At 38.6% G+C, this 12,972-nt stretch overlaps 2 protein-coding genes across 2 annotated transcripts in view; one reads left to right on the top strand and one right to left on the bottom strand.

The window, feature by feature from the left end:
- The first annotated feature begins 59 nt into the window (after nucleotides 1–59).
- ucn1 (urocortin 1) lies at nucleotides 60–2,929 on the top strand. Its single transcript, XM_085134304.1, has 2 exons — nucleotides 60–1,779; nucleotides 2,204–2,929. Exon 2 carries the CDS (start codon nucleotides 2,207–2,209, stop codon nucleotides 2,651–2,653), a length of 447 nt encoding a protein of 148 aa, XP_084990430.1. The 5' UTR covers nucleotides 60–1,779; nucleotides 2,204–2,206; the 3' UTR covers nucleotides 2,654–2,929.
- The window catches only part of trim54 (tripartite motif containing 54), a 34,496-nt gene continuing 21,612 nt past the window's right edge, over nucleotides 89–12,972 (bottom strand). Inside the window, exon 8 of the mRNA XM_085134285.1 lies at nucleotides 89–12,899. Coding sequence (XP_084990411.1) covers nucleotides 12,832–12,899 — 68 coding nt within the window. The 3' untranslated portion in view covers nucleotides 89–12,831. The remainder of the gene's footprint in view (nucleotides 12,900–12,972) is intronic.

Raw genomic sequence — 12,972 nt, 5'->3', positions numbered from 1 at the left:
GGGTTTGTTTGTTTGGAGGGAGATGTGGAGGCTGCTGAGCTGGGCTGCCAACCAAATTAACTGCACACATTTTCTTTTTTATTGTTCCCCCCCCCCACACACACAAACACACACACACACTCGCGGTCCATATCAGGGAAAAACAAGCGGAAAACGTCTGACGAATCGATTGAAAATCTGCCAAATATCCCCACCGCCTGCCTGAGGGAAATGAGCCTCTCCCCAGAAAGCTGGATTTCATTTTTTTAATTCATCTCCCAGGCTCGCTGTGTTTGAGAATTAAGGCCCAGTAATTAAACGAAGATACAGTGTGTAGGCTTTTTAGCAGCACAACCTGATAACAGTGTGTGATGGGGCTGACATCTGTGATCAAAATGAGATCTGATCTGTAATTTGAAGTTACTGATGTTGGCTCATAATTTGTGTGGATTTACACAATTTGTGACCTCAGAGTGTTTGAAAGAAGTCATTTTCTCCTCATTTTCATGTTTGTCCTGAAGAAAAAGTGAAAACAGCAATATAGTTTCATATGAAAGATGATATTTGCAAATTTTCATAATCAAACTGTGCTACAGGCTGTTGCTAGCAGGCATTGTTGTGTGTAAAAGCACAAAAATGCTCTTTTGATTCCCAGATAATAACTTTATGTCTAAATTTGTAGAACCCAAAGATAACATTTAGGGAGTACATTTCATCTCTGTTTGTGTATGTTATAGGTAATCTAAAAAGATTAGAAAGAAAAGCAACTGGACTTCTTTAAGTTTCTTCTTTAATTTCATCTACTATCAGCCTTAATTACTTTTGTCCCCTATTTACATGATTCATAATATTTAACTATGCAACTCTGTGACTCACTCAGAGTAAATAGCATCTACTATGGATTTCTTTATATTCTGGTTTCACTGGTATAAAAAGTGAGCTTTTACTAATAATCCCGTGAAGGTTCAGCACCATAGACAGCTCCCTCACCCATTCAGTCCGACTTTAAAGACGTTTTTCATGTTCTCAGCTTCTATTTAATCTTTAAAAGTCATTTCTTTGTCTAATTTGGCCAAAGCAATACTTTGCTTTAGAGCACAGCCTGGTCAAAAATAAAGGTTTAACTTCAGGCAGGTGAATGTGAGCTGAATTAATGTTGATTTATTGTCTTTTGCATCTTCTTGCAGCACTTCAGCGCTTGGTTTCTGCCTCTAATTCACCTCTAATTCTTTCATTTGAACTTCTGAAAGTGAAATAGCCCTTTAGCAATACAGTGCAGGGAGACAGACTCTTCACAGATTTTGATTCATATTATTATTATTCATATTATTCATATTTAAGAGAGAATTTAAGGCAGTGCGGGTTGCAAAGAAAAAACATAATCACGCACAACCAGAACAAAATAATTCTGATAATATAAGAATAAAAAGTTGGGCAGTTTCCTGAATCGCCCCAGAAATCGCACACCCATTGACACCTTCCTCCTGTACTCCTGTGAGTTTACCTCATCAAACTTGATGACCCACCAAGGATGAAAAAGAAATGAAGCTGTAAAAAAAAAAAAAATCACGTCCTTTATTCGCCGTCTATCACAGCTTCCCCAGCTGTCCCTCGGGACTTCTGTGCTTTGCGTCTCGATAGTTGTCCGGTTTCCAATGCGCTATCTGTGCTCACATTGACGTCAAAGGAGCGGGCAGGACGTATAAAACCCTCCAGTCTCCGCTCACAGGGACTTTTCAGACTCTGCTGAATCTCACCGGCCGACCGCAAAGTCCAGCTGCAGCATCTGGAGACAGTAAAGTAAGAACAGTAGTTCTTTCATTCACTCTAAAGTTTTGTTCATCATTTAAACTTTTTAATAACCGCGCAGTGAGGTGCTCGTCATCTTATGCGCTTTAGCTTGAACAATCTTTGGATACAAAAGAAAATGTTGCCATTAAATATTCTTTTGTAATTTTAATTCCAGTTCAAGTAAATGTTCTAGAAGATTTAGGTTTCCCATCAGATTGACAGATAGCATTTCTTTTACCTTTGGAGCGAACATGAGACTTTACATCTGCCGAATCACGACCCAAACTAAACTTTAAAGTTTTAAAAGTGTATGAATGACACGCTTAGCTCAGAGAGAATGTAAATAAAACGCAACATTTCCAAGATACACCATGAAACGTACTTTTAAACCTGAAGGTCTAAATGTCATCTTAAGTGTTTCCTTTGCTTGCAGGACATGAAGCCAGTCTCCCTTCTCCTGCTGCTCTCCTCGGTCCTCCTGTCATCACACCTCCGTCCAGCCGCCGGCAGACCGCGCACCTTCCCTGGCTGGATGAATGGCAGCGGTCGCCTTCAAACGCAGCAACTGGACGAGGTGCTCCTCAGAGCGGCTGCCGCCGGAGACAACGCCGCCTCCGATCTACTGGGCGAAAACATCATGAGGTTTCTCCAGAGGAGGAACCCGGATCGTCTCCACCTGCTCCCGCCAGAAGAAGACAGCGAGGAGGCGGAGGAAGGGGCTATGAGGACCGCGGCGCAGCTGCTGAAACGCAGCGAAGAGCCGCCGCTCTCCATCGACCTGACCTTCCACCTGCTGAGGAATATGATCCAGATGGCCAAGATGGAAAGCCAGAGAGAGCAGGCTCAGCTCAACCGCAAAGTGCTCGACGAGGTGGGGAAGTAAATCTCTGCTTCTTTTTGAAAATGCCTCCTTAACAGAGCCCAGAAGCTGTATCAATATTCCAGACCTCTGACATTAGTTTCTGTTCGTGCGCCTGCCTCTCCACATCATTTTATGCACATTTGGTGCCATTTTACGCATCACAGCAGCTGTCATTAAAATGTAAAATGTTTTAAGTGTTATTTAAAGACATTGTTGGAAGATATGGAAAAGGACCTCTCAGACCCCCGCTGATCTTCAAACACACACAATCCTCTTAATCTCTGGACTTGTGGTGGACTCGTGGCAAAAAGGGAAAACCCTTGGATATCAAGTCGTTTTCACTCTTTGAAGTATTGGATGTGGTTTGACTTCGAAATCAACACTTCTTTATGAATTTATGTCTAAAATAAGTTGTTTAAGCAGTTTGTGTGTATGTGTTGTAAGCTTAATGTTTTCAGAAAGGCTAAGCTGACCTGGGAATCTATGAACCCACTGAGAAGTGCTTTAGTTTGACCTTTGAATGCTGTAGATGTGACACATTAAAAGAAAGAGTTTATGGTTTCCAGCAGCCACAAATGTTAAAAAATATGTATTTATTCATTTTTAGTTAAGTATAAAGTAATACAAATGCACATTCAGATTTATTTAGATTAGTTTAAGCAAACTACATGTTTGTACAGAGTTGTAGAAAATGTATCTGCTTGCCTAAAGTTAAATTTCTGTCACTGTTGAGAACCAGAGGACAAATTTTCAAACCTTTTTCTGTCGGCCCAACTCGCTTGTATATCATCACTTTGTCTCTTGATCAAGCTCAATAGACAGATGGTTATTGCCTTTTACATTAATTTCCCCCCTTTCTGTCATTTTTCTTTGAGCGGGAGCACTATCACCTGTACTGTATCTACTGTAGCATGGTAACCTACAAAAAAAAAAGAAGGAAAAAAAAAGCTTAATTTTATTGTAACATTCATGTCTGACACCAGTCTCTTTGTTTTAGCAAATGGAAAAAAAAAAACAAAGCTTTTTGCCATTTATATTTTGTAATAAAAAAGTTTGAAGTAAAAGTGTATGCCTTTGATGTTGTTATTGTTGCCATCTATGTGTGTGTATTGATCATAAAATACAACCTCATACTCTGATGAAGTGTCATCAAGTGTTTATTACAGCTGATCATTTCCAAAGTCAGGAGTGAAAGAAAATTGAAAATTGTTCCTATAGGCAAATGTAACTGGAGTTGAGTTCAGATGATTCTCGTTATCTTTCACTAGCACCACCACCAAAGGTTCAAACTTTCAAAGCAAAGTATTTCAATATTTTCCTCTTTTTTTCTTTTTTTTTGCAACCCATCAACATCCTCTAGCTGACCTTAATCAGACAAAAATATGTACACTGAACACTAAACTGTAAACATAAAACCATCAGACTTTGCTGAGGTCATTGTTTCTCCTCTTAGTATTTCATTTTTTGAGCTCTCCTCTTGCTCCACCTTCAGGAAAAGCCAGTTTCTCAGAATTACACATTTGTACAATTTTTGGAATTTTCCTCAGCATATTCACTGTCCACATTACAGGGTTATTTCCTGCCTTCATTGGCCAAAGGGCAGAAATGGGCAGGTTTATTGGTCCATAAAATGATTATGAAACAAGTGGCAGTCAATTTTCCTCCCTATCTTGATATTTCATCTCCTCCTAAAGTCTCAGGACTTTATGATTATTTTGATGGATTTGCATCTCTTCATAGTCTTTTTTTTTTTTTCTTCATTTATGGAAAATTTTGCCAAAGATTGCATAGGCCCACCCTAAGCGTTTCAGTCATGAAGGTGCCTTAGTTTGAATTCAAATGACCTCCATTGATTTTTCTCTGATGCCACTCCAATCTAAAAGCCTTACATTTGCATTCAGCTTTTACTTTCTGGTTTAGGTCCAATACAAGGAGGCTCTGTTTGGGAAGCTTGTTTTCATTAGGTCTTAACCTGGGACTGTGTTCAAGGCAGAAATTCAAATAAGCAAATGAAGTGAAGTTTCAAGTACTGAATAAAAACAGCTGTTGAAGGACACCAGTAAAATATATCAAGAAAATTCGCAAAGAATGTGTCATCATTTTTAAGTAGTTTGTTATCTCATCATAGGAGCAGCAGCTGATTAGGCTCAGGCTTGATAGAAGTGACAGTTAGTGGAGTTGTGTCCAAGTTGTTGAACATGATAAGACAGAGAAGAAACAAACGCAGAAGTGAAAATGGCCTCTGGGTCCTGTGTTTCTATGACTCAGTCCATATTGTGGGTGTGTGGCTGATTCTTCACCAGCTGTCTGTGTGAGTGTGTACATTGTGCCTCACAAATGCCATCGCACTTCACTTTGTGCATCAAAGGAAAGACAAACGTATCGTCTTTCTTTAAACTCTGTTAATATGTTCACGTAGTAAATAAGGCCAACAAGCATTTTTACTTATTTTTACTTATACTTATTTTAATTATGAGGTAATGCTAAGTCATGTATTATTTTATTTATGATATAGTAGATATTTTTGGATTGGGTCTGGTGAAAAATTCCTGTCTTTTTTAATTATACATGCATAAAGTTTTTAAATTCTCATGTGTCTGGGGTCATATAAACTGAAATCAGAGTAGTCAGGATGTAGATTATGTGTGTATAAAAAAGCAGCTGTATAACAGTACTTAACATCACTGAAGCCTTGGACAATAGTTAAAAATGTGGTTAATTTTTCAAAGACCTTTCTACAAAAATATATTTGCATACATCAGATAATAGATAATACTGGAAAAACTAGATGAACAATCCATTAAATGGTTACTGATTGATTATCAGACAAACAGGTGTTCAACAAGAATCCATTCTTGGACCTCTTTTGAACTCCACACACAAAAACCCATTACCTCAGCCAAGAAAAATTGTAATGTACATGTTTATGCAGATGGCACTGTTCTACATGGCCAGTGTTTCTCACATATAGACCTTACTTTCGTCGTGTACCCACATACGTTAAAACCACCCCTTATGCATATTTGGCAACTCATCTCTCTCCAAGAATGACATCATCTGAAATCACTAATGAATAATTTGATGATTCAGTATCATTGTATTATTTGTCTCTCACACTGTTCTGGAGGAATTTTCTCGTTTACACTTCAGTTCATTGAGGTTTGTGAGCATTCACTTACACAGCATTTCTACTGGGATGAGGTCTGGGCTTTGACTGGGCCATCGTAACAATTTTTTTCTTTCTTTTTTTCAGCCGTTCTATTAGATTTGCTGAAGTGCTTGGGATCATTGGGATGGTTGTGTAACATATTTTCAACCATGCTGTGAGATGCCCTCACATTTTACCCTAAAATGCTTTGGAGTCCATCTTTAGTTAAATGACTGCAAGGTACCGAAGCCTTATGGCTGCAAAACAAGTCCAAACCATCACCCCTCCACCACTGTGCCTGACAGCTGTATTTGTGCTGTTGTGCATATTTCTACTTTGCTGGGCCTGTCTAAAGAACATTGTTCCAGACGTTTTGTGTTTTGTTTAGATGCTACTTTGCAAACCTAAGATGTTTTATTTATTAATATATGTTTGTTCATTTTTACTCTTCTGTAAAGCATCCTTAAGGTTCTTGAAAGGCACTGTACAAATAAAAATAACAAAGTTAATATTATTAATATTATTATATGTAGAAGCTTCTTGTGACAGTGCTTTGTCCCCTGGTTCAGCAAATATCCATTTAGTCTAAACGAATCCATATAACACAGACCTGTTAAAATGTACAGTAAATTATATTGACATTTATTATTAATAATGTGATTCAAACAAAGTGATGATCTACAGTGTGTGTTGTGGTATTTAGATACAGAAATAGAAAAAGTTCCGTGTCTACCTTAAGTTGGAATCCAAAAACCATCAGGTTTGACCCAGAAATGCCAATCACGGACCAGCCAATGAGAGGAAAACAGATCAATAATGTATTTTTGACCAAAGCCTTAAAAATTGAAAATATTGTTACAAAAAAAAAAAAAAAAATCAATGCATTGGTTGGTGTAGGAGAAGCATGATCATTAATCTCTCAGAGCTGACTCACTGTGACCTGGCTTGAACCAGTGAAGGAGGGCTGACTAATGCTGACGTCAAAACCTGCAGTCAAGATAAGAGAATAACTTTTGCCACCAGCTTTGAAAGTTCTCCTTCCAGTCACCACCATCCTTTTGTATCTCATGGTTCAGTCAATTCACTCTACAACAAAAGCACCAACAAAAACAAAAAACTGTGGCTTTGTTCAAAATTTCTAGAATTCATCACACAATAGGAAAACACATCCACATCTACAAGTCTTTCTCCAAACATGAAACAGTGTCCCCATGATAATCAGCCATGCTATTATAATCCTAAATTGTGTTTAAGTCAGTGTGTGGCTAATTGTTATTATTTTTCATTGTGTTTGTGTGTTTTTGTAACTTGATTATACCTTTGTTTAATCATTTGACTGTCATCACTTTGACGTTTGTTGTCATTGCACAATTATACTTTGTACAATGGCACATTGACATTCTGGTACTGTCCCACATTGGTGCTAAAAGAAAGACAAGCAAATCACAACAATACTATATACAATATAAAATGTAAAATACGTCCAATAGACATAGTATGCATAGTCGAGAGACACATTTGTGTCTTTGGTTTTCTTCTTTTTTTTGTTTAGAAAGGTTTGAGTCTGCCAGGCACTCCCACAGGCATCCCAGCTGTCAAAGGGTGAGAGGCTGGGTACACCTTGAGCAGGTTGACAGTCTATCACAGGGCTAATTAACTTCTACTTCTTCTTTTGGCTGTTTCCTTTAGAGATCGCCACAGTGGATCATCTGCCTCCATCTCAGCCTTTCCTTACCACCCTCTTCTGTCACACCAGCCCTCTGCATGTCCTCCTTCATTACATCCTTCAGTCTTCACTGTGCTCTTCCTCTTTTCCTCTTGCTTGGCATCTCCATATTTGACATCCTTTGTCAAATAAAGTATATTCACACTACCCTCTTCTGTAAATATCAAAACCTACTTAACCTTGCCCCTCAAACTTTGACTTCAAACTGCTAAACCTGAGCTGTCCACTCAGTTTTAATCCTGTCCATCCCAGTCACTCCCATTGAAACTCTTATCCTTTTCAGCTTTGCCCCCTGCAGCTCAGTCTCCTGTCAGTGACACTGTCTCCAAAAAAATTACTTCAGCAGGTCTCACTACCATCTTGAAAACCTCCTCTTACGCTCTTGCTGGTATCCTTCTGTCATAAATCACCGCTGACACTCATCATCCCAAATATTCTCGGCAGATGGCCGCCCCTCCCTGAGCCTGGTTCTGCCGGATTCTTCCTGTTAAAAGGGAGTTTTTCCTTCCCACTGTCACCAAAGTGCTTGCTCATAGGGGTCATATGATTGTTGTTTTATTCTCTGTATGTATTATTGTAGGGTCTACCTTACCATTTACTATAGTTTAATTAGTTTAAATACAATATAAAGTGCCTTGAGGTCATTGTTGTTGTGATTTGGTGCTGTATAAATAAAATCGAATCTCCACCCACTCCATCCTGCACTCTCTTCTTCATCTTTTTCTTTGGATGTGTGACTGGATGTGTTTGCATCTGCAACAGATTTATTCTGTCTCACTTCTTCTGATATTCATTCCTGTACTCTTCAGAGCACACCTCCACCTCTCCAGGCTTTCTTCAACCTGCTCTTTACTCTACAGATCATAAAATCATCTGCAAACATCATCGTCCACTCCTGCCTGCCCTCAACTATCAACCTGTCCATCACCATCGTAAACAAGAAGGGGCTCTGAGTCAATCCGTAATGTAATCCTCACCTTCACCTTGAAGCCTGTCACCACCTCACCACCATCCCACTGTGCTCAGACATATCCTGCACCACCCTCAAATCCTTCTCTGTAACTTCAAAAATGATAAGAAATTGATAAGAAAACAATAACTCTACTTGGAACTATAAACATCTTTGCATGGTCCAACAGCAATCTATTTGATAAATGTTGAGATATTTTGGTCTAAACCAAAGTGGTGAATCAACCAACATTCCCACCCATGGAGCGAATGTCTTTAATCATCCTGTCTCTGAGGCTTTTTATGTTAAATTTGTGCAATTGTTGGACCAGTTTCAGCCACGGATTAATACACATTTGGTGTTCTAGTGGGTATTTCCGGCAGCATTGCTCATTGATGCCTTTTTAATAGCCTTTGGAATGCCACAGAAGAATTAGATCTCTCAGAATTGGGATGCACAAAGAGTATTTTTCTTTAGGAAAATCAATTCTTTGTTGGTTTTGTTTCATATTTACCAGTGACGATATAAATGATCATTCATTCTTTAACTAAAAAGCAGCAGATAAAGCATCCCTGCTTATATCCTGCCATTCACATATTTAAAAACAGTTTGTTCCAGATATTAACAAAATCATCTATTGCTGTATTTCCAGGTTTAGGACATATAGACACACATTTGGTCGCACTGACTTTAATCTCTACGTTGTTTTCTCTTAAAATTTACCTAACGTGTTAAAAGCTGTACAGCAGCCTTTGGAAAGATTTAATCCTGAAGAAAACACATGGAAAAGACTTTTTTCCCTTTCCCACCCACAACACAGAACACAGTGCTAAATCCACTGGATGCATTTCCTGTGAGTTACACACACACAGATATATTTACACACAATGCATTGGCTTCTTCTGCTAAACAAAATGATGTGGGAGGCGAGATACGTGGCCAAGTCAGTCCTCCCTGCATCTGCTGCTGCAGGAGGAAACACAGAGGTACGTAAATGTGTGATTTCATGTGGTCTTTTATGTCCGAGGATTATGGAAAACATCTATTTGCATCTCTGTGGGTTTCTTCCCTCCCTCAGGACTGCAGGGACCTCAAGTACAGAACAAAAGACAAATATCATGAGATCAGTGTCACCATCCCACGTCTGAACAATCACCACTGACTCTCCAACTGCTCGGCCTCATGTTCTTGTACTCCACGCATACGCAGCACGGATGGAGGAGGAGGAGGACGCTGTTGTTGATTGCAGCCTTTTGACTGAATCAGCATAAACACACTGATGAGGGGAATCCTTCACGCTGCTTTACGTAAGTGGTCTTGTTAGAGATGTTTTCGCACATCCTCTCTGTACAGCAACAAGAACCTCCACAAACAGCCTCTGACACATTTGCACTAATTCAGTCAGAAGCGATCAGACATGTTTTTCTTTTCTTTTCTTTTGCATTTGTAGAAATTTCCAGAGTTTCTGCACTTTTAACCTCAAACCACCAAGATTTCATACAGGAATTCTTTCTCACTGACTCTGTTTGTGCTAACTGCAACTTTACTGTTTCCTTCATCTACGGCAGGTATGATACAATGTTTTTCTGTTCAGTAATTATAGTTTTAATGCAAAAACTAGTTAATCTAATTTGTCACATTGGACATTAAGTGTCTGCCACACGGTTTCTGCAACATTTAATTCTTCTAGTCTTGCTCCGTTTTTCATAGTTCTCTCCTTAATCTGGCCATTGCAAATTTACAGTCTGCTGCTGAAACCAACAATAATCTTCTTTTACTCTGATAAAATTAAGGTCACCGCGTCAGGTAAATTATTCAGCCCACAGTTCATATTCAAACGTTTTGATGTTATAAAACTGAAACTATTAACTGTTTCTCAGAAATATGTTTAGGATTCTGGTTGGATAGCAGACTCACAAAAAAAGGAACCAATCAGCTTTCCTTTCTGCTATGACGAAGATCGTTGTGAGATGAAGAGTGGACTTGATTTAAAACAAAGACACATAATGCTTCTATATTAGACAATAACCTATAACAATTATACACTACCAGTCACAATTCTGGACACACCTCATTTAATGGTTTTTCTTGACTATTTACATTGTACATTCTCACAGAAGACACCAAAACTATAAATGAGCACATATGGAATTATGTAGTAAACAAAAATGTGCGAAATAACTCAAAATATGTTTTATATTTTTGATTCTGTGATTACTGCTTTGCACACTTTGGGCATTCTTTCAATAAGCTTCATGAGGTAATCACCTGAAATGGTTTTCCAACAGTCTTGAAGGAGTTCCCAGAGCTGCTGAGCATGTGTTGGCCCTTTTGCCTTCACTCTGTGGTCCATCTCATCCCAAACCATCTCGACTGGTTTTAGGTCAGGTGATCGTGGAGCCTAGGACATCTGACACAGCGCTCCATCACTCCCCTTCTTGGTCAAACAGCCCTTACACAGCCTGGAGGTGTGTTTGGGGTCATTGTCCTGTTGAAAAATAAATGAGGGTCCACTAAACGCAAAGCGGATGGAATGGCATGTCACTGCAGGATGCTGTGGTAGCACACCACCACCTCCATGCTTCACGGTGAGAACCATGCATGTAGAGAAAAGGCCAAGGGTTTGCAGCGCTGTCAACAAAGCCAAGAGTGACTACTTTGAGAAATCTAAAATGTAAGAGTTGGAGGAGGGGGAGGGGGGGGGGGAATCAATTTTTTCTTAATTAATTCGTAATTCTTCATAATTCCAAATATCTTGCTTCATGTAATTGATATATCTATAATCAAGAAAGTAGTAAAAACAAAGAAAAACCATCAAAAGGCGTGTCCAAACTTTTGACTGGTAGTGAATATTATAATAGTAATAATATCTTGCAACTTCAACAGTCAGTGCCCCTTGTCAGTTTCTGTAAAAGGTCAATACTTTTGGTCAAAATTGTGGATTCTGAATGTTATCAAAAAGTATCATGACCTGGGAACAACCCGAGTGTTGGTGTTGAGATGAGGTTTGAGATGTTGTCATTTGTTTAATATGTGAACTTTGCCACCAAACATATTCACTGACAATGAAGCAACATGAGGAAAAAATGCAGTTACATTACTAATGTCCTTCTATGAGCAGGACCCACCACTCGGCAGTGATCTTAACATGTCTGGAAAATTGAAGCATTTTCTAAAATAGTTTACATTTTATTGTTGAATACGATTTAAAAACTACATGTATGGGTTCAGCAGTCAAATCCAGTCAAATCAAAGATAAGAAACATGAAAACAGTTTAATGACTTTGCCACAAAATACAGTTTTAAAACACTCTGATTTTAATTCAGGATTCTCTGCATAATATGTCTGTCTCTTGAAACATCCATACTTCACCAATGCGGAAGTAATTTGCAAAAATCAGACAGCAAAACAAATGTGTTTCAGCACCTGAGACTAAAGCAGGGATGGGAACAATATTGAGATTCTCATCCCAATTTCAAAGCAAATTAGTCTCTGTTGAAAAGCATGCTGGGTTAATCCTGCTTGTCCCACGACGCTGCTGCAAAAAGGAGATTCTTAATCTCAAGAGTTTCACTTCCTGATTAAAAAAGTTAAACCAAAAAGCATTGAAAATGAGCTTCCTCTGTTTCCACAGCCACCAGTAAACACGAGCATTAGTACAACTATGGTTTAAAATTCTCTTCATGACATGCGTGAATATGAGTTTTCTTCTTTGTTTCTATTTTATTTTATGCATATTTCTGTAAATATGGTGCAAAATGTCCAATTTTTGGCATTTTGCATCATAGGCTCACCTCTGGTAACATTTTCGTGCCGATTTGTTGACTTTTTTGAGTAACTCCTGGTAACAAACAGACAAACCAATCACGTAGCCTCCTCAGCAGAAGTACAAACACCCCCTTTCTTTATCATACAATTATTACAATATATAAACATTGTTATAGCTTCTCTAGGGAACTTTTTTTGTTTGTTTTTTTCAAACACATTCCCTATTTATTGTGGAAAGGTGTATAATGAACATTTGTCACATTTCCCAAATGATATTTCTGTCTTTAATTCAGTATTAAATAAACTATTAAAATTGGTCCTTGGAGCTAAAACTCATACATTCTGTCCTCTAATTGTGAAAACGCGATTATATTTCTGCAAACTTTGTTCTTCTACGACTGATGGGCAAGAACTAGAAGCGGAATAACTACTGTGAGGAATCTGACACTTTCAATACCAAAATCGCACACACTCTACAGCCTTGGCCAAACAAAATTCCAGTTTATCGACTGCAGATTAGCAGGCTGTTCGTTCAGTATCTCTGACAACTTTTAAAAAATCTCCACTGAAGTCAGTCAAAAATGATCAGCTTCTTTGCCCTTCGGTCTTAAAATCTGGAGCCAAAGTCTAAATCTTCCTCAACTTCTTCAAAATCGTCTTCATCAACCGCCACACCTGAAACGCACACAAACATGTTGAAGTCACCTCATATACCAGTAAGAGTGACGTCAGACTCAACTTATTTGTG

Source organism: Neolamprologus multifasciatus, chromosome 15 (assembly GCF_963576455.1).
Source record: "Neolamprologus multifasciatus chromosome 15, fNeoMul1.2, whole genome shotgun sequence".
Taxonomy (NCBI): Eukaryota; Metazoa; Chordata; class Actinopteri; order Cichliformes; family Cichlidae; genus Neolamprologus; species Neolamprologus multifasciatus.
The sequence above is the reverse complement of the archived record's forward strand: the minus strand, read 5'-3'. Positions and strand labels throughout refer to the sequence as shown.